Genomic DNA, 26,080 nt, shown 5'->3' with positions numbered 1-26,080 from the left:
ACATACCTTAGTCTTTATGAACTGACATATCTTGAAAAATATTCTGACAAGCTGTAGTTCATATTCACCACAATAATCTGTTGAGAGTCATTAGCAAATATTAGAAAGTACATGTGGAAACATATTTTCAATTCAGTTTACAGTATGTGATAGCTAGGTAACATAACTGGTGTGGGCACACAGCATTTCACTTGTAGTTGCAGGACTGCTACTTAAGGGAAAATGGAAGTTTTGAGACCAAAGGAAAAAATGCCTGAGAGGTGTGTCTTTGAATCTATATGTTAGGAATGGACTACTTGGAGTATCAAAATATAAGAAGAGAGATGTGTGAGAAGAGCCACTCTCTGAATGAATCCTGCAGTGGGAGTTGGCAGGTTTCAGACGTCTTTCTGATATTTGTATTTTTTCTGAAACGTTTACTGGCTTCATCAATGCCTAGGAAAATGCCCTTTGCATTTATTGATGTTATATTGCTTCTAGACCAACACTGAGTCGACAAATCAATTTGTAACAGCTAAAACCCCTTTAATTTGAATGCTGCATTAATACCCTACTATCCTGTAAAGTCATCTCGTCCTAGTATTAGATCCAGAGCCAAATGCTGTGTGGGATGCTGAACATCAACCAAGGCTGAGTGGTATTGAGTGGTAGGTACTTTAAAACTTGTAAACTCAGTACTAACTTTACAGAGATATCAACACTTTTGTTTTATTTATAACTAACTGAAGCTTTTTCTTTTCTTTTCTTTTTTTTTTTTTTTTTTTTTGTGGTTTATGGTATGCCAAAACAGCAATGTGCTTATTTGATTTGTCTTCCTTTGAGAGGGATGGTAGATGGAGTATAAACTATTAAATAAAACTAATGGAGTGAGAGTCTGGTGTAGCGTATGGATGAACAGCTGCAAAAAACTAATAAAAAGACAAAATAGTCCCCAGGAGTTGTCATAGTGAAATATGAAAAAGGAGTGTATCTACTGAAAGAGCTTACTTTCCTTCCACTGCCCATCAAAAACTGCTCACTTAGGTGATGATCCTGTCAAGCTACCTTGTGTAGAGAGGCATATACTATTTCTAGCACTGATTTTCCCAGCTAAATAGTTTTAGTTGAAGACTATGATATATCTCCTGATAGCAAATAGCAAGAATTTCACCTGCCAGTTGAGAACTTTTACTCCAGTACTTTATTTGCTGGTGGAAGAGGAAAAACAAGTTGCAGAAGCAGTATAGATGCATGCACTTTCACAGGATTTTTGACATGATTTAAAAATTGGTTTCATTTTATGTTTCCTAATAAACAGTGCTAATAACCATGTTGTAATTTATTTATCTGCATAATTAATATTAGGACAGCATAATGCACCTTTTTACTCTCCCAGAAACTATAAATAAGAAAGTCTGCTTATATGAGAAAATGTTGGCAGCTCTAAAATTTGTTGTTGTAGAGCTTCCTTACACCAGAATAAGGCATTTTGTGTCATGCTAGGAAATTTCCATTTCTCATTATTTAAAGCTGTTAAGAAGTATCACGGAAAAGAGACTTACATAAAAGTAGATCTTTAAGTATGGGATGGATTGACAAGATCAACCAGCAGTGTGCAAATCAGTGTTTCATGTGGTGAAACTAATTGATGATGCATGTTCCCTCTTCTAAGTTCCTTTCTCAATCTCTAAGGAGGAGTCTACCTCCAGATGTACAAAGATGTGCTAGTCTGTTGAAATTCATGCTTAAAAAAAAAAGGAAAAAAATCTGTCTGCATATGTTACATACAGGTACTAAGGATTGAACAGCTATTCCAGCGTAATTCCAGTAGAGGCATGAAAGTCAAGAGGTTATGAATCATGTGTAACTTAGAACTGAGGGAGAAGAAAGAAGGTGCAGGGGACAGAATAGACACACAGAGACTTACAGTGAGACATCAGTGATCTGTGCATATATTTCCCTGAGTTTTACAATGTGAAAAAAGGTATATTTATGCTTGAAATAACTTTAAAGTTAAGAGAGAAAAAGCACTTAAGCAGGTCATTAAATAAAGAACCTTACAATTTTTTTTTGTTTTTATTAAATTTTATTTTGTTTGGATTTGCTTTTATTTGCATGTAGTTATGAAATGCTAGATGTGTAAGTGTACTAGGGTTTACTGATGGTCAATTTCTTGAAAAACAGATTTTTGGAAAACATATCCTCCTAATATAGTAAAGAAATGTGTTTAACCTAAACAGCTAGAAAAGGCTATGGAAACCAAATTTGCTCTATGAGAAACAATGTCTGTTTATAAAAGTTGAACTATTCTTATGCAAAAAACCAAAGCAAAACAGTTAAGTGGTGTAACATTTGTCTAAATATTTCCATTGTTTCAAAATCTGCCCTCTCTATAGAACTTTTGTGGTAGCTCCCTGTGGACCTGAGCTTTTATTAGATTTTTAAAAAGAAAAAAGCCAAAACAATCAACAAAAAGTGTAAAAGTAGTTACAATGGCACCTTGTTTCCCCAGACACACACATTTGCTGAACTTTGAAACTGTCAGACCTGTCAAAACTCAGCTGAAGACACTGTCTGTAGGCAGACCCCTGTCCATGATGTAGAACTGAAGGGACCATCACAAGTGCTTAGCAATGTGTGAGTCAGCTGCATAAAAAATTTGACCCAAATCCTATTTCAGGTGTAAAATTGTAAGTATTGACTATCCTGCAGTTTACCTTCATAAAGTTGAATTTCTTTGGCTCTTCTGTCAGAAATGCAGTAAAGTTGCAAACTTGACTTAATTGATGCTGAGAGTACAGCTTCATTTGAGATCATTTGCTCTGGGGCAAATCTCATTCTTCTGTGCTTCAGTAAAATAATCAGAATTTAGGGTTGTGCTGTCTCAACAAAAAAAATCAGCTTTCATAATTTTAGAAGCTATATTTAGTGATAATTTAAATATATGCTGTGCTGTAACAAAGTTATCTGTTGAATAAACATGCTCAAAAATAGCATGTCTCAATCCATAGAAGGAATGAACACAAACCCTTCATTTCAACTTGAGGTTAACCAGAAAGAAAAATAGCATAGTTATTTTTTGATTCCTTGGTTAGAGAATCCTAAGAAATATATTTTCTTAACCTTATTCTCTGACCACCACAGAATTCCCTCACTTGATGTTTGTCTAAGTAATATAGACTCAGTACATCGCTCTGCTCATTTTATCCTGTGGTTTCCGTATGCAGTGCATGCACCTAACATGTGCCAAGAGGAAATAACATGTGGGCTGAATGAAGAAGGATATATGCCATATGAACTTGTTTTTGTTTGTACTCTCTTCTCTAAGCTTGTTGCAAGTTACCTTTTAAACTAATGGTAGTCTACTAAGCTGTTCAGTTTTTACTGCTGTTTCCTTCCTTTCTTAGTTTTTCCTACATACATTTCAAAGACCTCCTGCCAGCTTCTCCAGAGGGATTAAGGTGTATTGCTTTCCGTTCCCTATCATCTGTTGGGTTTTTCTTTAAATAAAGATGATTCATCAGTGAAGAAAAGTTGATTGCTGGATATTGCAACTTGGGTTTGTCTAGATGATAGGGCTATGAGATTGCTTGCACTATCTTGCCAAGAAACAATTCTTCTTAAGGAGTAAAGTAATTCCTTCAGCTTTATATTTTTTTGTATTGAATCAGGTTAGCCTTTGCTTTTGTGTAGGAGATTAGGCTTCTGCTTAATGGCAACCTTCAACGGTTTAATATTAATTTCAAAACTATGTCTTTGGAGATTGAATGATACTATCACCTTATATTTCCCTGAATAACCCAGTGTTATTGGTGTCCATTCCCATAAAAACCAAGGAATGGCAGGGGCTGAATTCTCAAAGCAAAGGACTTGCATACTGGCTATTTCCACCCCCTTCCCAACCCCTCCTCCCCCTTCCCTCCCGCTGTTCACATTTTAAAGCAAGCATCAGTTTACAATTATTTTGGCATTCCAGCCAAGCACTGGACCTTCATGGAATGTTAATAATTTTAATAAATTTCTGATAATATAAAATCAGTAGTGGCTACAATGGCTAGTGAGATGCACAGACATGTCTTACAAGCCTTTCTATGTCTGGTTTATTCCCTATTGCCCTAATCTGGATGTTTAGAGCATACGAAGTTCGCTGATTCTTAATGAAGCTGCAAAATGAGAGGCTCCTACCACATTCTAGTAGCTGTACAAAGTGGGCAGGTGGAACTAAAATCTGGTTTTTTTGTTCTTTTTTTTTTTTCCTTCTTCAAGAGATGTATTTTTAATGGTGATGAGCGTTTTTTACTAAAAGGTTGTAAAACATCCAGACTGGGAGAGAAGAAACAAATCAGCAACCAAGAAATAGAGCTTGTAAGCAGCTGAAGTTCTGTTAATTTCTATAAATAATGCTGTGCTTAAAGCAAGAGAAAGCGCAATATTGCTTTGATATTTTTCTATTTTTTTTTTCCATGAGAGAATATTTAAAGTTTTTTGTTCCATAAGATTTTTAAGGTGTACTCTGTCCCTTTTACTATCAGCTATCCGTGTGAGTATTCTACCAATCTACTCCTTAGAAAAGACATTAATGAGGCATATCCATTCTTTCTAACTCATCTGGCACAGTATAAATTATGTTTTGCTGAAGTTTTACTTCTTTATGCATAATCTCTATGTTGATTCATGTGAATTCAATTCTCCTTCTTCAGGGACTGCATTGCAATATGTCCAAAGCTATTCAGTGTTGACTGAAGAAGAAGAGCGTGTATGTGGCTTGTTAACATTGCACAGCTAACTTGCCTTGGGTGTAACCCATTTGTGCCCAAGTCTTCACAGAGCTCTTGGCTCCGTGGTCATCACAGCCCAGCAGGACACTTTTGTGTCATGTGAAGCAGATGTCCCTGTGGGCTCCACCTCTGGTAAGAGTGCCCACACAGCCTGCCTGGCCTCTCACAGCAGTGGCAGCAGCATGGCTCTGTGCTTTGTAAGAAACAGCTTAAATTCAGTTCTTCTTCATTACTTCCTGTCAAGAAGTCTTAAAAGGAGTGGCTGAGGGAAACTGGGATTGTTTAGTCTGGAGAAAAGGAGGTTCAGAAGCTCTCTACAACTGCCTGAAAGGAGGTTGTAGCCAGGTCAGTCTCTTCTTCCACAAAACAAGTTACAGGACATGAGGAAATGGCCTCGGGTTGTGCTGGGTGAGGTTCAGGTTGGACATCAGGAGGAGTTTCTCCACTGGAAGGGTGGATAAGCATTGTAACAGGCTGTTCAGGGAAGTGGTGGTGTCACCATCGCTGGAGGTATTTAAAACACATGCAGATGTGACACTTGGGGACATGGTTTAGTGGTAAACTTGGCAATGTGGCGTTAACAGTTGGACTTGATGATCTTAGTGGTGTTTTCCAACACAAACCATTCTGTGATTCTAAATAACCTAGACTGCTAGTTCAGAAGAGATGTCACCAGCTGCAGTTCCTGGCTGTCTGATCCTGGATAACTTTGTTTTCATACTTGGTAGTGACACAGTTTTTGGAAAGGCTCGTTCCAGTGGTCTTCCATTCCAGATTCTGTGAGGTGTCTATGGGGCCCAAACTGCACTCACTTGGTGGCACCTGCTGCCCTTACTACCCATCACTGAATGTCCCCTTCTGCTGCCTATCATCAGGCAGATCTTTGGCAGACAGATCTTGGGAAACCCTGGCCCATCCTTGCTCCTTGCTTGTAGCTCTAAAATTCCCGGAATCTTTAGAGGTGTGTAGAAAAAAAAATTGTGAATTTTTCATTTTTCTTCCTAATTTCTTAAATAACATTACAGAGATACTTTGTGTTTACTAGATTAGGTGGAAATAGAGAAGTGCTGTCAGTGCTTCTTCAAAGTGTTTTTTGTTTGTTTTTCTCTCTTTTTCTCTCATACTTTCTTTCCTGTCTCCCTTCTGCGGCACTACGTGTTTGCTGTTGACAAGCAACATGGGACACTGTGTAGAACTGATTTTGTGTGGCTGAACATGGTAGATACGTGTTACATGACAATTTGTCATATTCAGGTTGGATCACACTTTGATTTTTCATGAGCTTGTCTTTCCATTTCCAGTGCTCACATCAGATTTTGTTTTGAAGGATTTATGGACAAAGAAATGTGGTTCTTTTCTACCATTTCAGAGAATTAGGAGCTCACCATTTTACAACCAGGTCTACAGTAAATTGACTAAAGTAGTTGCTAATAGTGACAAATACCTGGAGTTCGACAGTGCCTGTACGTTCTACAAAGAGAAGTGTTGTTCATGGTGTTGTGGTTTTTTCTTTTCTTTTTCTTGTTTGTCACTTTCTTTTTCTGACTTTGGGGCACCTTTTTGTTTTTGTGATGGAGAGTATGTTCCTCTTTGAAGTCCTGGCTCCAAGCTCTTACAAAGATTAGTGTCAGGCTTTGCTCTGTATATCCTCTGTGTCACAATGTGTCCTATTTTGTTGCATTTTGTATTTTTTCATTAAATATCTTCAGACCCTAAAATATTTTATGATCTGTAGTCTTGGCAGAATTGATAGAATCCAGAAAATTTATTTTGCTAAAACAATGTATATGAAGAAGTTTAGTATGTTCATATGCCAAAGTAAATAAGAATACGTCATTGCAAGATGGCCAGTTCTAGAAAAAGGGTCTTGCTATTTGAAGCATAGATATTTCCAACAAAAATAACAGGGCATAACTGTATATGGGCAGTTGGCTTTATGCTTCTGTTCCATACAATACCTGTATTAAAATTCAGCAGATTTCTTTACAAAACTCCCTCTTGAGGCCAAATACTGATTTCCCATAACCATGAAACATGATTTCCCATCAAAATGAATTCTCTGGCTGGTTGCCAAAGCCTACATGTAAGTGTTAAAATGTAGAAGGTTAAACCCCTCTGAAGAGAGGGCACGACTAAGGATGTCAAGTGTTTTATGTGGTCAGTCTGTCCCTCTGTGTCATGTTCAGGAAGACTGGCGGCAGCAGCAGCACAGGGACCCAAGCTGGTAACTGTAAGGGGTAGTTGGACTCACTGGGAAGAGCATGTAGGCTGTGCTAGTTGGGGCGTGAAGTTAGTGTTTTTTGACTGTGCTGGTAGAGCTGAAACCGCTTTCATCTAGGTGGGGGTCCAGCCTTTTTTTCCTTACACTTTCTTATATTTGTATGCAATATGTGTGTTTGAACAATGAAGCATAAACAATTCCAAATCTTTGTTCAGAAAAGTAAGAAATAAGTAGTCATCGCAGCAGATGTTACTGTCTCTTCCCTTAGGGCACAGACAGTCATAACCCAAATTTCCTTTAATTATCCTGGTAATAGACATATGCACACACATAAGAATGCAAAAATATGTACTTCTAGCTGGGGAAGCTCTGTCAGGACAAAGAAAACAGGAATGCAGGCTTTATTTTAGACCTTGAAGGTTAGAGCAGATTGTAAAAGCAAGTGAGGGAACCAGGGCAGGGCAACTGCTGTGACTGTGTGTGCCCTGCCTGGAGAGCAGTAGGCAAATGCTGGGGACAGCCACTTTGTGCCTAGTGAGATAATCGACGAAAGATGAGAAGAGTGGGTAGAAGGAAGTAAGTCTACAATAGGCTTAAGAAAGAAGTTGAAGTTTTCATGCATTTAAAGTCAAGAATCATATACTGTAATTATGCTTGATTTTCTGTTTTTTCCATTAATAATAAATAAAATACTTACAGCCCTGCCTCATTACCTCCAAAATTGTTCTGAAGCTATAATAGCTGTTCATAAAATGAATGCCCAGTAAACAGGTGGTGAACTTTCTGGAAAATGTCAAGAGGTTTATGGTCTTGGGATCTGTTTTATTACAAATAAATGAAGGGAAGCTGGAGAAGCTAACAGGCCTTCTAGATAAGACTAGAGATACACATTTATTTCTTGGCGTCTGCAGTTCTCTTTGTAAGGAACAGAAAGCTTCAGGACTGTATTAAGTTTTATTGGTTAGTAGAAGGAAGGCAGCTGGCTTGTTTGTGTAATCTAGAGGACTCCAAAATACTGCATCTTGAAAGGGAGCTGTAGTTTTGAGGTTTGTTTGTCTTTTTGTTGGTTCTTTTTTTTTTTCCTCCCCTCCTTATAAGCAAAGATGAGCGCTGAACTGCAGATCTGACATGTTTTCATGTTTCCAAAGGAGAACCAAATGTAGTGTGGTAAGACTTAAAAGAGGAATCTTTTAGTTTGTGGTTGTTGATTTAATCATTCTGGGCAACTTTGCAACTTCATCTTTTCCTTTATAGAGGATTGGATTGCATTAGCTAACCCTGCCTAAACAAAATTTTTATTTTGTTTTTCCCTTCACAGGAAGAAGTGATGTTTTGTTATCTTATATCTTCCTGGAACCCCATTTTTGAAACTGTACGGTTCTTAATGTCTGATCATTAATTACCAAAATGCCGATATTTTTCAATGTGTTATCCACATTAAAAAGTATTCATAATTTCTATAAAATATTTTTAATTTAAAATTTTATAAAAAGTAAGGTATTAACTACTGTAAATATATATTCTTTTGTTTCCCAGTTATGATGTCCACATACTGTTAATTCTGTACACAGCCCAGGAATAAATGTGTTCTCTATGCTGAGGGAAATGTGTAATGCCTTTTTTGTTAAAGTGCAATACTGAGTATTGTAACACGTCTATCTGTCTTAATCCTTTCATTTTGCAGAGAAACATAAAATGGCATCAGCTGACGTCCTCTTTTTTCTCTTCTCTCCTTATGTTGTGTTCAGTCTGCTTCCACTGTATTCCATTTAGATTATTAGAGTCCTCTGGTAGCAAAGACTGTTAGATCTGTTACATCCATGACCCTCCTTAGGCTTGACATATGCATGCTTGTGCCATATATATGAAAAAGTGGACATAGGACATGCCAACTTCATTCTAATCCCAGTAACAGGTGGATCAGAAATTTCACTGAAGCACTGAGCTAGGATTCTTTCGGCTTTTCAACTTTTTTATTTTTTTTTTAAATAACAGCTTAGTCCCTTTCTGTGAGGTTTAAATGTTAGTGACTTCTTTTTTTTCTGGTTTGTCCATTTGACTAAGATTCTTAATGCAGTATTTTGTCCTTCTTATGTATTAAAAATAACAAAAAAACCACCTTCCTGGGCTCTAATTCATACTGGTGGAGTATATATGTGCCCAGCACCTAATTTTATGTTACTTGGGTATTTTCTTGCTGCTTCTACACATCTTTAACTCTGGAACCAGAATGCAGTGCTGGTACTACCTTTAAGCTCTACTATTCTAAGATGCATTAATAATTGTTTTGTCTGTCCTTGTAATCATACTAAATAAGACAGTATTAGGAGCCATGTAGAAAGGGTTAATGAATACCCAGAGTGTTGACCCAAGGCTGTTAACTGTAATGATTTCACGGTTAATGCATCCAATGGGAATATACCTACTGGGAAAAGTCCATTCTGGCCTGTTTTGCAACAGAGCTAGACTAGGCTAGGCTAGGCTTACTCTAGCTAGGCTAGAATAAGAATTTGATCCAAAATAAGTAAAAATAAAGCATGACTTTACAAGTATGTAAAGAATAACTTCCATTTTTATGGGTTTAAACACTTTGTACTGGAAATAGAACCACCGTAGTTGTATTTGAACTTCCCAGTATTGAAGCTTGAGGAGTGCTCAAAGTATTTGTTCAGATGTAGCCTAGATTTCTCTCTGCTACAATGATAACTGGACAAACCTTGATGCCTAATCTAAGGGTTTGTTTGCAGCTGTGTTTTCAGGAGCTCATCTGAGGAAAAAACCCACTTGTATAATATATGCTATATTGTCACTTACGTGTTTGTAACTATAGCTGCTTTCTATCCAGTATTTACTTCTTTTTTTAAAAACTTATTGATCAAAATTATTTAAAACATGGAGTCGTTGCATACAAATGCAGAGCAACACATGCCTCGAATAAGTCCTAGAAAAATAAGTTATACTGTTGACAAACTAAACCTCAGCCCCTTCTTCATAAACAGGGGTGAATTGTGATTGATTTCAGAAGTAATACAGGTGTTCTTTTGCTGAACTGTCTTGATGTCGAATAGTGTTTGCACCTATTTCCTTTCTTCACTTGAGCTGTGGTGTCTTCTTTCATCTGCAGTCAGTCAATAACTTGCCAGCCAAGGGTGTGTGTAATGCATTTCTGTGAGGAGAGAATATGGTATGAAAGAGGTAGGAAAGACTGGTGATTGGAAATATAAGGAAAAAAGTATAGACAAAAGAGAATCCTAAAAGGTGCAACAGACTCTGTCATGCTGTTCTTCTTGTCTTTTTCTCAGACCAGTGTTTGTTATCCTGAAGTTGTTCACAGTGAAGTTATAATTCATAGATATATTTGTAATACGATGGGAATTTTAAAAGGAGAACAGTCACACTGAATTGATGATGCACAGAAATTACTGAACAGAATCTTTTCTCAGTCTTAGATCTAAAACAGTAGAGTCCAGAAGCATCACAACAGAGTGTTTACAAGTGCACCTAACTGTGTCCTTCAAGAGCAAATGTTGCAAATAAATCCCCAAATGGGACATGCCAAATGAGTGAATCCTGCCAGCCCTGACACCTTGCTCAGTAGTTTCCCCTGGAGTTAATGGGATGGTCATCACGGCAGCAGGGGTAATGTAATGGAGTCAAGGTGGCAGAGAGACGTCTGACATTCTTGCTACCTTTGAAGAGGACAGTAATGTAACTGGAGTATCACAGGAAGAGATCTTAGTTAGGTTAAAATCATTATACAGCTTCAGGAAGATGGGGATTATTGTAAAATCCTTAGATTAGTTACATTCAATTATAAAATAACTTTAGCATGCAGAAATATATTTTTAATTTTTTTCTGATAAGATTAGTGAATTTGTCGTACTGATGCCACCCAGAGACTTCTGTTAATATTGCAAATCTGCTAGTTTTCAACTATGGTGTTACTATTGTTGCTGTTGTTGTTGTGGTATTATTATTATTGTTGTTGTTGTTATTTTGCTAACAGAATTTCTTCAAGAAGGTGGTACTGTGCATATGTTTAACTTTGTGCTCGCTATTTTCAAAAAGGACACCATGGCATGAGGTGTGACACACATACACCATAAACACTACTGAAATTTTTAATGTCTATATTAATTTTTAAATGAAATCAGGAGATCTTTATTGTCTTGACTTTATTTAACATTAAATATCACTTCTGAATTTGGTTCAAAGCATACCACTCTATTCCTTATTAGTCATTACTCTATTTTACTGTTTACTGTAGCTCTACTTTCAAGTGCTGAATAATGAAACTTAGGTTAGAGGGAACTCTCTGTAGAGCTCAGCCCTTGGCAAGTCCTTGGACAATGTAAACCAAACAAGCTGTGGCTTGTTGGGCAGATACTAAATTTGAAGTAAAAAAAGAGACAGATTTCTGGTCTTTTGTTTGTTTGTTTGTTTGGTTTTGTTTTTTTTTTTTTTTTTTTTTTTAATGAGTATCTAATGTCTTCCTGCCAAGCTTTGATTGTTAACCTCCTTTGTCTTTAAACCTCTTTAGGAGACCCCTTGACCTTTCCTAAGAGCTGAGGGGACTTCGGTGTGTTTGCTTTGCTGTAGATTTATGGACCATGCCAAACTTTGTTTCATATTAAATCTAAGCTATTAACCCCCATGCTCCCCAAACCTGAAACCCCCGGGAAAACCCATAGCACGTGATTCCCAGGATGTGAAAGAGAGCTGTAGCTTTCTTAGAAAGACTTTTTTCAATATCCATATTTTAGTTCCATGGGAAAGTGGTTTTTTCGGGGAATGTTTTTGAGTTATAAGGCCTGCAGATTTCAATACTGTAATAGCAATTAAATAAATATTTTTTTTTGCTAAGGGTAATTATGTCTTAAATGTACCAAAAGGACCCAGCGTGTGTTGGAGATTGGCTGTAGTCATGACTGTATGTATACCATAACAGTTCACTGTGGACACCTTTAAGTCTTAGACCAATATCTGCCCCTTAGTATTAAAGAAAAAAAAAAGAAAGCCAGGCTGAAGGTGTGTTTGACTAGGTGCTTTCGGTATCAGGAGTAAGAATAGAGAAGTCAATAAAGAGCTTGCTGTTTTACTGTGTTGCATATGAATTGAGGGCAGAAGAAAGGGAGTGGAATGCTGGAAAGGGGAGGGTTAGAATTGGAAAGGGTAGAGATGTTGCTGTTTGTCTCCTGTGATGGGCAAGCAGTACGATTAGGTTACGTGTTGACAGGCCAGCTTAATTAACTTACACATTTATTTATGGTAGTGCTGTAGTATACAAAATGTACAGCTTTGTTATTTTGTAAAGCTTGCCATGTTGCACCTGCATGAAAACCATTAATAAAGTGAAATTATAACTGCTTACTACTTTGCCATTATTTTTTTAATTGGAGAAGAAAATAATTTATACACCTTTAATAGCTTGTTATGAATTTTGACTTTAATTGATAGCTCATAGCAGAACTGAAAAGTCTTGTTTTACCTATGGGCTTTCATCTAGATTTTGCTGTTTTGATGAAAATAAATATAATTATTCTGTTAATTAGTTACTTAATTCTTCTGTAACATAACTCACAGAATTTCACTAATAATCTTTTACTTTTACAGTGGACATGGGTTTGTTAATTGTCTTTTTTTTTTTTTAATAGGTATTGTTTTTGTATTCATGTTGCCTTACAAAAGTGTCACGAAGTTGTAGCTTTATCTCATAAAGACTTATTCCTGGGTGACACATGATGCCACAGTGGCACATGAGTTTCAGTGTTTGCCAAAAAAAAAGAAAGAGCTCTAACAGCCATTTACTCTCCCTGACCTTATTCCCTCAAGCAAGAACACTGCTGAACACAACAAAGACAGGATAAAATAATTTATATTTTGGAGGGATAGAGAGGAATCAGATTTCAGAGAAATTTCTTAGCAAGTCCTTTCTTAGCAAGTCCTCTCTTCTTGTTCTCTAGCCTGGGCTTGCCTTGCCCTCCTGACCCCTGCTCCCTTGCTCCAAACCTGGTAATGGTCTCAATCACCTGCTTGCTGTACCTTGAAGCTTTATTGTGTCTTGCTGAGACAGCTGGACAAGTGGAAGGAAATTGAGTCTTTGAATCTCGGTTTTCCCTGTAGTCTTCTGGCACTGCAATACCTCTGTCTACTGAAATGTCTTTGGCCTCCCTGTGCTATGGGCAGCTATTCCTTTCCTCTTCATTCAGAAGAGAACCCTTAGGGTCTCACTTGTCCTACCAATATGGAACTGAGGTAATTCCATTCTCAACTGCTTACCTTGTTTCTCTTTCAGAGACTGATGTTTCCACAGTGGGTCTGGCTTTGCCGTCATGCAGATCTGCTGGGGAGCCAGTGGCATTCTCAGCTGTACTTATTTTCACCCAGCAGTACAAATTTGAGTGTTAGTACATCGGTAACCTGAGCTGTACTTTGTCAGTTTAGTAGATTTGCGTGTGGTTCTGCAAGATTGTTCCTCAAAGACAGTAACTCTGGGTGCAAGCAAAGGCAGGGGGAGCCCAGGGAGCTGTGGCTTCCATCTCAAAGAGTGAAAATTCCCTGTATGTGTGAAACAGCATTTCCCATGGCTCATACAACCATTTGGAAGGGGAACATAGCAGCTGAGGGACTAAACTCATGTCCTTGTCTGTCCTTCCAGCCCCTTTTGCAACTTCTGCCTACTGGCTTGGCTGGACTCCCAGGATGGGTATTCTATTTTTTTTTTAAAGCCCCGTTTTTTATCATAGTATATTTAGGGGTTTTGATTTTAGTGGTTATTTATCAGTATTATCATTTTGTCTGAATTTCTGCTACTTTATAAAATGGTTTTGTATCCATTTCTGTCTTAGTCACAGTGCTTAATACAAGGAAATGTAGCCTCTTTGCATCTCTCAGAACTGAGAGCTCTTCATGATTGGGACTGTGTGTGTATGCATGTATTTTTTCTGTGAAGACTATGAGGATATTCTGTGTCCATATCTGAGGAAATTAATGGAGATTTTAGATAATTGGCTGATAAACTGATAAACATTTAGCTTTGTTTTTTCGTTCTTTTTTTTTCAGTAGGAGAGATTCTTTATGACTTACCTCTGAATGTCTTCATCATGATGTCCTACCTAATTTCTTAACTTAGTAGAACTTTACAATTGATTTTTTGGTATGAAATGCATGCCTGAAAAGTTAAGGTTGCAAAATCAAGTACGAAAACGTTACAAAACACCTCTTTTAGGCTTGCCCGTGTAGCCTTATATATATATAAATATAGGTAGATAAATAAGTATGTATAAGGCTACACAGGCCTATAATGTATATGTGTGTGTGTATTGTTATCCCTCCTTCAGAATCCTGATAGGTTTTATGCACAGCATCTGCAGTAACAGCTGATGGTAGCTGTAATCATAGTTATCTAATGTGGCCGCATCCCCTTTCTCCCACATTGTTCAGATCCTGATTTGAGAACCTATCCAATACAGATGGAATCAACAGTGAATTTAGCTAAAAGTACTGCAAAACATGTACAAACTGGCTTTGCATGCCTGAAATTGCCCAGATGTATACAGGCTGTCATTAAAAATGCAGAAGTTAGTTTTCTGACACCCAAGTGATTCAACTTCACAGTTCCATCTGTTTTTCCAAAGTATATGATGCTACAGCTTCTGCACAGTGCTTTTAATGGTTGTCTGCAATGGCTGAACACATTTTGACACAGAATAACATTTTTCTCCTGGGCCCATTCCTTAGGAATGGATAGCACACTTGTGCTAAAATTTCAATATTTAAATGAGGAACAAATCATCCTGAAACAGGCACTAGACATGGGTTTGTTCAATGCAGATATTTGCAAAAGGAAAAATATGCTCATGGGTGAAGAAAGGAGTTTAGAATGGATATTGTCAACCTGAGCTGCAACTGATGACGCTGGTATCAAAAATTACACTTCTACAGCACTCTCAGGAGGGTTTGGTTTTGACTTTGTATTCTAAATGGTCATGACTGTGTGCTCACCTTTGGTCTTTCTATTGAATGTTTCACATCTATGGTCTTCAAATAGATGGTTCCACTGCCTGTTGTGCCATACATACCTAGCCCTTTCACATAAATTCCAGACCACTGCTTTATGACTACATTAAAAAACCCCAAAACTTCAGTTAGCATCCTGAGAATTGTAAAACTCTAGAGGATGAGGTTTTCGTACAACTGGATCTTTTTTTGAGAGCAATTTACATTGTTATAGCAATTTTATGCATTCTGAGTGTCTATTTAAAAAAATACTAAAATTTTAAAACAAAAAAATCATGCTCTGTTCCCAGAACACTGTTCATATAGACAAACTGTTGGGTGTCCAGTTAGTGATATGAATGCAAAAAACCCTACCACTAATGAAAATATTTAAGGATTTGATATGCAATTATTTATGTGTGTTTAAGTTAGGAAGTAGGAACAAGTTTAAATTCAGTAATGTTCCTTGCTGATTTTCAGCAACTCACCCACTTGACTACCCCGCTTAATGTAGCACTAAATTGGTCTGAGAAAGGCAGATGAAAAAAAAAAGTTCAATGAATGTCAAGCATTTTTCCTTTTTCACTCATCATTTCTCAATCTTTTTATTGTGAAAATGGTGAAACGTCAAATTTACTTGTTTTTCTCATTGTTTTTCACTTGATCAGATCCTTTTGTAGAGAAAATAAATAACTAAATAAATAGCTAACTAAATAAAACTCCTAGTCCTCAGCTGTTTCTGATGCATGGAAAATTAATTTGACTTCACTTGAGTATGTATTGCAGTGAATTGCAGTTGTACTGTGGTGTTTTCTGCTTTACCTAAGGAGGAAAAACATATCTGGCTTACAAATCAGACCAAAATATGGATACTATGTTCAAATGGGTATGGGTGGCTACTTTGTGTATTTTACAGGCTTGTGTTATAAATTACATGGCATGGTGGTGAAATTCTCCTGTTTCCTTAGAGGACCATATGGAGAAAACTTGCAGCCCCACAATATCTGCAAATTTAATGGTACCTGACATACTACAGCTAGAACATTTATAGTAACAGTTTTATTTCTTGATTGTTTTTAGAAATTGCCCCTTGGTTACACGTGTTCAAAGCAAAAGATGCTGTGGACTTCTCACAGTTAACATTTGACCCAGGACAAAAAGAGCTTATTGCTGGAGCAAGGTGAGAAATCTATTTTCTTTTCATGTTGCATCAGACTGGATTTTGCTCTTTGTTGATAAGTAATATTCAGCCACGTTCCAGTATCAGCTTGCTGTCATGTGACTCCCTTGCCTTCTAGACCCACTAAACTGAATATTATACATGTTTATTTCTCTTTTCCCTGACCAAAGTTAAAAGATGGATTGCCTGGTACCAAGGTTCATAATAGCTTACTCTCTTCTCATTTTTAAGAGGCCTGTTCTGGAGTACACAATCTTTGGATGCATACAGTAGGACAGGCAGATCCTGTATGACAATGTGACAAAAGTTACCACTGCGTGAAACTTATGATGATCCCAAATTTGGCTACACAATGTGGCTCTTTGTTCTTGAGTGGTTCTAATAATTATTCACTACAATGCCAGGAGTGATCTGTTAAAGACTGCAAAATTAGTGGTAAAGTGTTGATTATAGTTTTTGCACAGTAGGACAGTACTTTGCAAGCTGTGATCAACAGTGGCACTGTCTTAGATGTCAGCATTGAATCAGTGACAGTCCTTGAGCACCATTTTTTTTCTCTAAGCACATGAAGTATAGTAAAACATTTTGGCTGGCAGAAAACATGTAATCATCTATACTTATTATTCAAACCTGTCTTCTAAATATATTTTACCCTTGAATTAACAAAGCTCTAGTCACTGTTGAAAAATACCCAAATTTTCTCTCCTCTCTTTTTTTATTCTCCATACTGTTAATCTTGGGTCCAAATCTCAGCAAAAAAAATGTTTGTTTAAACATGTGCTTTTGAGGAAGCCTTTTGAATCACTATAGGATAAGCTTTGGATGATTTTGTTGAATACGCACTGACTACAAAAAAATACCAGCTGTCAATTCTGCTTTTTGGAAAAGATCTAGTACATTTAAAAGATTAACTTGGTTTCTGGATAAGTTAATGCTGCTTCAGAGCTTCATATCTTTTGTTTTGACTAAAATTGTAAAATTAAAAATATTCAGTGTTTTTAAAATTACAACAGAAATTTTGTTTTCCAGAGTTTTGTATAGTTGGCTGTTATTTGTTAATAGAATTTGCTAGATTTTTCTTTTCCTTATTCTGCATTTCCATTCTAAATTTTAACCTTTTCCATGGCACTGTTGTGTTTGGCCATGGAGACCTTCATTTAGAATGACTGCATTTGTCAGCAAGTTTCTCTAATTGTACATGTTATTGATACTAATATAAGTCCTTTTCACTACACACTTTTCTGTTCTTTAAGCATTGTACCAGACTATATGGTTAAAGTTGTTATATGTCACAGAGCCCTAGATTCAGAGACTAGCAACCAATTGTCAGGGTGCTGTAGTCCCAAAATTGCAGGTGTTGATCTTACTGATTATGCATGTAGTCACCCTACATTGTAGAACGAATCTGTTCACTGTGAATATGATGTCAAGTTTTCTGCTTATTTGACAGGAATGGATTTTGCAGCCTTTCAGGGTGTCAACTGGCTGCACTGATGTGGTTTTTTTCCTTAATGCACTGTTTTTACTTACCTTTTACCCAGGGCCATATGAAGTGACCATTAATATTTCTATACTTGTGCTGTGGCCTGTGGACAAAATTTTAGTACAGTTTTCTTACACATCTGCCTCACTGGATTCACACTGGCTCTTTGAAGAGCCATTTGAAGAATTAATTTTCTGTCCTATGCCACAAATATTATCTCATAAGGACATTGAAGAGAATGCATTGTTAATTCCTCCTCCCTGGTGAAGTATCTTTTGATATACAGTTATTTCTCTAAAATATTCCAGCTTTTTTTTTTCTGTTATCTTCTTGTACTAACACTGCAGTACTGAAAAATTAATAAACGTGTAATGTGATTTCAGTAAGATCTGAACAGCTAAAAGTTCCTGTTCAGTTGTGAAAATGATAATTTGTAGCCCTCTAACATGGCCTTGTATTTGCTACTCAGTAGAGAACGGAAACATGCAGTGTGGCATGTGACAAAACCACAAATTAATTTAGATTATACAATTCGCTCTGCCAAGAGAAGTACTCTGTCCTAGTTAGAGCAACTGGGACCAGTTCATCACTGTGTGGGTGTAACCCAAACTGAGTATTCTACAGTCTCTATGTCATTTCCCAGAAACTGTTAACAATAGACCATTTGCAGCAGCTGCCCAGAGCACACCTGACCCCTCAGGCTATAAGCTGGGTGTTAAGAGGTCTGTGAGATAGGAGGATGTTCCCGTCCTCACACCCACAACTCACAATCACCCACTGTGGAACTCCCCACCCCAGGGAGGTGCTGGGCATTCCTGCCTGAACCTGAGTGTATATAATCCTGGGGTCTTGGGACTCCTGGTACCACTCGTGGGATCTAGAGGAGGACTAGAACCTCAACCAGACTGTGACCATCACTCACACCAAAAGGTTCTTCCTCTCCTTTTACTTTTGGACTCAGGGGGCCCACATGGGGCTCAGCACAGGGGCAAATGAACACTATTCTGTTCATGCCCCAGGGTGATGGGTTATGCATCTGGTTTTCTGTGGGTTAAAACCAATTGTTCATCTGTATAATTGTATTTATTGTATTATTTTTATTAAATTGTAATTCTGACTTAAAATCTCTTTTGAGTTGAGTTAATTTCTCCTGCCTTTAAACTAGCCCATACTCCCATTATGATTTACTTGTCTGGCAGCCAAACAAAACCAGGGGTATTGTGTTTGTGTTGCAAGCCTCTGGTACCGGAGGGGGCTACAGAGTTGGCATCTCTGAGCAACTAAAAGCTTCAGCTAGAAGCTTCACCCATGTCCAACAGAGCCAATGCCAGCCGGCTCCAGGATGGACCTCCCACTGGCCAAGGCTGAGCTCATCAGCAGTGGTGGTGCCTCTGTGATAACATATTTAAGAAGGAAGAAAAGTTATTGTGTAGAATTAATTGTGGCCGCAGAAGAGAGAAGTGGAAACGTGAGAGGAACAGCCCTGCAGACACCAAGGTCAATAAAGAAGGAGGGGGAGGAGGTGCTCCAGCAGAGCAGAGCAGAGATTCCCCGGCAGCCTGTGGTGCAGACTGTGGTGAGATAGGCTGTCACCCTGCAGCCCGTGAAGATCCGTGGGGAGCAGAGATCCACCTGCAGCCCTTGGAGGGCCCCATGCCACAACAGGGGAATACCCAAAGGAGGCTGTGACCCTGTGGGAAGCCCGTGCTGGAGCAGTCTCCTGACAGGACCTTTGGCTCTGTGGACAAAGGATCCCACATTGCTAGCTTGCTGGCAGGACTTGTGATCCATGGAGAAACCAGAAGTCCATTCCTGAGGGACTACACCCTGTGGAAGGAATCCATGCTGGACCAGTTCATGAAAAACTGCAGACTGTGAAAAAGATCACATTGGAGAAATTTCTGGAGGACTGTCTCCCATAGGAAGGATCCCATGCTGTAGCAGGGGAAGGACTCCTCTCCCTGAGGAGAAATCAGTGGCAGAAACAACTTGTGATGAACTGACCATAACCCCCATTCCTCCATCTCCCTGTGCTACTGGCAGGGAGGAGATAGAGAATCGGGAATAAAGTTAAGCCCATGAGGGAGGGAGAGGTGAGGGGAAGGTAGTCTTAAGATTTCTTTTACTTATCCTGCTCTGATCTTAATTGGTAATAAATTTAGTTAATTTCTTTCAATTGGTTCTGTTTTGCCCATAATGATATTTGGTGAGTGATCTCTACCTACCCTTAACTCATGAAGCTTTTGTTATATTTTCTTTCCCCTTCCCAGTTGAAGAGGGGCATGATAGAGCAGCTTTGGTGGGTAAATGGCCTCCAACAAGGGCCAACCCTCCACATGCTTGCACCTCTAAGGCTTCTGCTTTAGTAAGTTGGTGGTGCTCTAAACCAGAGGAATGATTTTCACAGCCAGGAGCTGTGTCCTGTCTCAGCTTAAGTTCATAATTGTTTTTTTCCACCTCAGTCGAGTTTAGTGAAGTCTTCCCAAATTATCAATCATCCCAAATTTCTCTGTCTTAGAAAACAAACAAAATAGTTTTGTGAAAATTTCACACTGTTGGAAATTTTAAATCCCTTTTCCATCACTGATATTCACTGCAGGTGACTATTTTTTCTTTTTGAAGTTGAGGTCAGTGATGATAAGGTTGAGTGATTCTTCCCTTATACTCGGCACTGGTGAGGCCGCACCTTGAGTACTGTGCCAGTTCTGGGCCCCTCAGTTCAGGAAAGACACTGAGGTGCTGGAGAGTATCCAGAGAAGGGCACTGAGGCTGTTGAAGGGACTGGAGCACAGGCCCTATAAGGAGAGGCTGAGGGACCTGAGGGTATTTAGCCTGGAGAAGAGGAGGCTCAGGGGAGACCTCATCACTCTCTACAACTCCCTGAAAGGAGGTTGGAGCGAACTGGGGGTCAGTCTTTTCTCACAGGCAACCAGCAGAAGGACAAAAGGGCATGGGCTTAGGCTGTGCCAGTGGGAGGCTTAGGTTAGACATTGGAAAGAGATTCTTTACAGAGAGAGTGATCAGACGTTGGAATGGGCTGCCCAGGGAGGTGGCCGTCCTTGGAAGTATTTAAGAGACTGGATGTGGCACTTAGTGCTATGGTCTACTTGACAGGGCAGTTGTTGGGACTCGATGATCTTGGAGGTCTTTTACAGTCTGGTTGATTCTGTGATCCTATGATGCCTCAAAGTATGTCTCCTGGAGAGACAAAAAACATTTGATCTTGTTGCACAAGGTTCTTAGAAGACTTTAAACCATAGTAGTGTGTATTATTCTGTTTATAAATGCTTAAAAAAGGTTAACTGAAACTAGTTAGAAATGTAAAGAAGGACTGCTATAAGGCAAATGAAGAAGGTTGGTAGAATTGTAGTGCAGGATAACAAGGGCTGAGCGTGTGCACAGTACCTGCCCATAAATCCATCAGCAGGTAAATCTACATAAGGAAATAGCAGTATGAGCTATATAGTAGTGTTGTCAGAAAACCAAATCAGTTTAAGTTGACCATGGAAATTTAGTAAAGAAAAATGACTTTTGTTACAATTTACTGGGGCGAACAAAATAAGAACAGAAATATTTTGAGACAGAGATCAAAAGGGACATTATTCCATAGTATTTGCCATAGCAGGCAATAACTGGGAAGGTAGTTAGTAGTCCTATGTTGTGAAGATTAGTCTTGTCTATCCAGTTTGGGAAATAAAGGTGGTCTTTTCATGTCTGTGGACATTCTGTAGTTGCTCTGCAAAAATAGATTGTTTACAATTGTATCTTCTCGTCTTTCCCCACCCCCAGCTTCCATTGGTTGGTTTTCAGTCCTTGTAAGAAGGTTATTGCTGGTTGATAGTTTCATTTTTTTCTGCCAAAACACTGGTTCTCCTATAGAGCTGGTTAAACTGGAGTTTTGAAGCCTTGTTTCAGTTTCTTTACACCATCTGCAGCAATCTCTGAATGGTACCATTCCAACGTTAGTATGTTCCTTCAAGTTAATCATCCAATCCAGGTTCCCATGAAACTGTATCTTTAAATTTGCCTCAGGCATTGTTCTTAATATTGCATACGACCTGGCCGATAAAAATAAATGAGTTATACAGCGATCTGAAACTTTCTTGGGAATTCATTTGTTTTCTTTAAAAAACCTAACCCATATGGCAGGGCAGAATTTACTTTTATAATTAAGTGGCATCAATGAAGGATTAATCTCAGGGCATTAGCTCCTCAGTAAGCTCAAGGAAATGAGAGACTGGTTATTTATCTTATTCTGATAAATCCTAATAAAATATTCAGGTGAATATTTCTCTGTGTGTTAGTGGATTGACTTAGCATGTAATCAAATATTATAATAATTTCTGTATTTTGAAATACCAATAAGCATGGAGATTCATGGATTTCCCCAATAACAACCTTGCCTTCTTTTGCTGTGTGAAAGTGCTTCTTGCCATAGTGTTTCTTTGGAAAGGTCAGTCGAAAGGGGAAAAGACCAGATTAGGGGAAGGATACAAGAGTGTCTGAATTTCTCAGGCAAATTGTGCATTGCCTTTTATTCTTCTTGTTTCTTGGCAATGCACTTGACTCGTAGCAGCTCTAGTTTTTATAAATGAGAAATTGCTAAAAGTGTTCCAGCCGTATTGATAAAACAAGAATCAACTAGAGGCATGTCTCAAACCAAGTAGGTTAGGGAAAAATGTTGAGATTCAAAGTAATAAGTTACATTTTCCTTTTAATCTGTTCTTTTTTCCTTAATGGTTTTATTCAAACCATGCAAGAAGCATTATGTCTATTTTTAAAGGGAAAATGAAGTTATCCTCTTTTCCCAAGCCTCTTGTGCTTGCAATTATGAAGTGGTAGCAGCCTAACTTGAGTCCATTCTTAAGATGTGGTAATTTTTTAATTTTTTTTTAATTCCAGTTGGGCTAGTTCAGCTATGCTTTTAAATGATATAGTTACTATCAGAAATAGGTCTCAAAGCTATTCGACTTTCTTTTTAATTGGCTAATATATATTTAGACATATATGACATATTTTTTTTTAAGACGGAGTATCCTAATAATGGTGTCTCTTTCCTGTATGTTCTCCTGCAAGTTAATTAAACTTGCTCTTTAGGATTATGACTTGCTTTGAGGTGGCTTATTGCCTCAGTCACTCCTTATCTCGCTGATGAAGGATTGTAACAGTATGCCTTCTCACTTAATTAGATGTGTGTTTGGGAACGTTAATTTAAACCATTACCACTACTTTCCATAATAACAGAAAGGCAAATTAAAGGATTCATTAAGAGTGGCTTAAGAATCTCTAATAAAGGAATAAATAACTGTACAGGTTTGTTTCTTGCTGTTGTCTGTTACCAGCAGGAAAATATGAGAGCTTCTTGTTAATGAGATACTCTGAGGACTACATACTGGGAGAACATACAGGCACCAGAAAGTAGTGCTATACTCTTTGAACCTCCATCTGGGATTCACTGCTCATTTAACACTTGGTTCAGGGTAATCAATGTCTGTCCTTCCACCGATTGAACTGGGCTAATCTAATCTAAAGTATGATTTAATGTTAAATCTATGAGAAATTATCGTCCTACCTCTGTAGAAAGAGAAAGGTCTTTCTCCCCCTGCTGGTTCTCTTTTCTACCTTGCTAATAGGTTCCTGAATATTTTTTTTCTCCTCCTTTGCACCGACACTGATAATAGTCTGGTTGCAGAGTAGCACTAGTCACTTCATTAACTCCACAAAAATCACCTGTTTTCTTGTGCTGATTTAATGTCTTGGCATTTTAATTAGAGTAGCTAACATGATGCATCATCAGAGAAGACCTGGAGTTGACTCAGGGTAAGATGAAAAGAAAATGGCAGAGGTAAATGGAACTTCTTTGACAGATATTACACTGCTATTTCAGTGTAAGCCACCTTTAGAAACTATATCAGAGGAGTGGTGTTCTGAAGGTACCCGTATTTAATTGAAGTCATGACTTAATATATATGCATTTGATGTGTGCTAGAAGTAGTACATGTCCTGACGGAGAATGTGGCAAGTTATATCTGCTATTGGTTCCGTGTTTGACCCTGTTCTCATGTCAGTTAGCTGCTCCTTTCTTTCTCAATGAGTGTAAGTCCAAACACACAGTTTTCTGTCCTACACTTCCACTAGTTTGCTCCTTGCTGAATTTCGCTACGTGTGTGCGCCTTTACAGCACTGAAATGTAGGACAGGCAGCTACCAGCTGGCCGGAGTCTGATAGACGTGATACAGAACTCCTGGAGAGGTACCACATGGCGCTGCAGTCAGTTCTGTGAAGCACTCTCCCCTGACTCTGAAACTTTGTTGCCTTGCATGAGTTACTTACAGTGCCCTTATGGATTGACTTGAGTGAGTGGACTCATGTTGTGACAGGACTGCTCGGATGCTAAGTAGGTGTGTAGGTCTCAGTCCTCACTCCAAGTGTGCAATCAGAAAATTTAACAGTGCAGTGATGCATACTGTGCCCATGAGCTTCACCTCTCAGAGTCTGATGGGAGCAAGATTGCATTTTACACAGAGATTTATTGAGATCATGTGCTTACCTTGATATGAATCCTGTTTCCATACTGTCATGTACAGTGAGCTTTTACTGAAGGAAAGGGCTCTGTTGGAAACTAACAGCTCTACTAGAGGACTACAGTGGCATCACAGGAGGAAAGTTCAAGTGTAGCTTTGAAAATTTGGGCTGTCAAGCTTAGATTCTCCTTCCTTTTACTGCCTTTAGCATTAATGTGATCACTTACATAATTTTTGATAATTTTGTTGTTGCAGTTTATTTTCTTAATAAAATAATAAAAATTAAAAAGAATCCAAATGTTTGCTACATTAGCCTCTTAACTTTCTCCCCCGACCCATCTCCCACGAAAAAACCCAAACAATTCAAGCAAACTTTATGTGCTAAAGTCGGTTACTATAGGAGAGACCACAAAAAGTTTGAACTCTAAAATTTCTGGGTTTAAGCCCATTTCCATTTTTTTGTGGGCAGATATAACAGCTGCATTTAAATTTAATTTCAAATTAATCTTGAAAAGATACAGATTAATATACTGAATAATGGAATGGTCACAACACCACATTTTTGCATGGCTCTTAGTATGAATGGGTACTGTATAGTATATGCAATATCTGCCAGAATATAAGAACTGAAGGCATGTACTTTGACATATGTGTGGTAGCAATAAAAAATATTAACAATTTGGTTATGAAGTACAGGATTAAGATTTTGGTTGAAGTGATGTTTCAGTATAAAGTTGAATCCAACAACAGCTTACTAAATAAATAGCTGAATAATCTCTCAGACTCATCTGTACTAATGCATAATCTTCAGAAAAGTCCTTGATCTGCATGCACTGGAGGCAGACAGGTGAAAAATATTCCAAGGCCGTTGCCAGCTGGGGAATTTGAGTGCTATGTGTGAGAAACCAGGGCCAACAGGAGATGTTAATGCATGTTTGAGATGATGTGGCTTGATGGGACTTTAGGAGGAGGGTGAGCTCCAGAGCTGCAGGGGACACGGGTGCCTTTCTGCTTTTTCTGGATATGTCCAAGGCAAGAAATACATAGAAATGATGCTTGGCTGTTGTTTAAACTCTGTGTGGGACTCCTATGTTCTAGGACCTCCAGTCATTGCTGAGGTTGTATGAGGAGCCAGAGGGAAGTGAATGTGGTAAGATTTGCTAATCCTGAGGACCAAGCATCAAAGAAGGAAATCAGATTTTAGAGTAGATTAATCTAATGTATAATGGGATTCTTTTCTAATTGACTACAGTAGTGTTTTTCTTATTCTGTTTGAAAATCTCATTGTCTCATTGATCAGCCTATGAGCACCTGAGTCTTCCCTTACTAAACATGGTTCATCTTCATTCCTCAAGAACACCTTTTAGAAATTATTCAAAAAGAGCAATAAGAGCAAGAAAATCACAACTCCATAATTTTTAGGTTGAATAAACGTTATCTACTAGTCTGAAAATATTTATCTCTCTGCATATGCTTTTTTCATATCTTTATCATTTACTAGTAAGCCACTCATTTCATTATTCTGATTTGCTGAGGTTTCTGTTTCCTTCAAAGTGCAGACAAAATATTACCTTTGACCATTCTTCTTTTTATTATCGCAAATTAACCATTTTTATAAACGGTTCAACCATACCACTTTGATTAAATTTCTCTTATTTCCAGTGTTTCATCGTTGGCTTTTTCAGGTATTTTTTCTATGATTTCTTAATATAACCAAGTGAATTTTCTACATCATATTTTTAAATTTATATTGATTATCTCCTTTTGTCCTATTCTTTTTTTTTTTATTCTTTTTTTTTTTTTTTAATTTCAATTGCTGATTTTACTACACTACAAAACTAGAATTGGCTGCCACACAGAACTTCAACATCTTAATTGTGGAATTGTGACTTTTTGTGTAATAGTTGATTCTTACAG

The 26,080-nt window shown here is 38.0% G+C and overlaps 1 protein-coding gene across 2 annotated transcripts in view; it reads left to right on the top strand.

Annotated features, from left to right (window-relative positions):
- Positions 1 to 26,080, top strand: part of SEMA5A (semaphorin 5A) — a 324,829-nt gene that overhangs the window by 102,311 nt on the left and 196,438 nt on the right. For both annotated transcript variants that reach the window (XM_050315083.1, XM_050315092.1), the window contains exon 5: positions 16,057 to 16,156. In XM_050315083.1, coding sequence (XP_050171040.1) covers positions 16,057 to 16,156 — 100 coding nt within the window. The remainder of the gene's footprint in view (positions 1 to 16,056; positions 16,157 to 26,080) is intronic.

This window comes from Myiozetetes cayanensis, unplaced genomic scaffold, assembly GCF_022539395.1.
Source record: "Myiozetetes cayanensis isolate MyiCay16 unplaced genomic scaffold, myiCay2020 scf1, whole genome shotgun sequence".
Taxonomy (NCBI): domain Eukaryota; kingdom Metazoa; phylum Chordata; class Aves; order Passeriformes; family Tyrannidae; genus Myiozetetes; species Myiozetetes cayanensis.
Note: the sequence above shows the minus strand (reverse complement) of the source record. Positions and strands in the feature narration are given on the sequence as shown.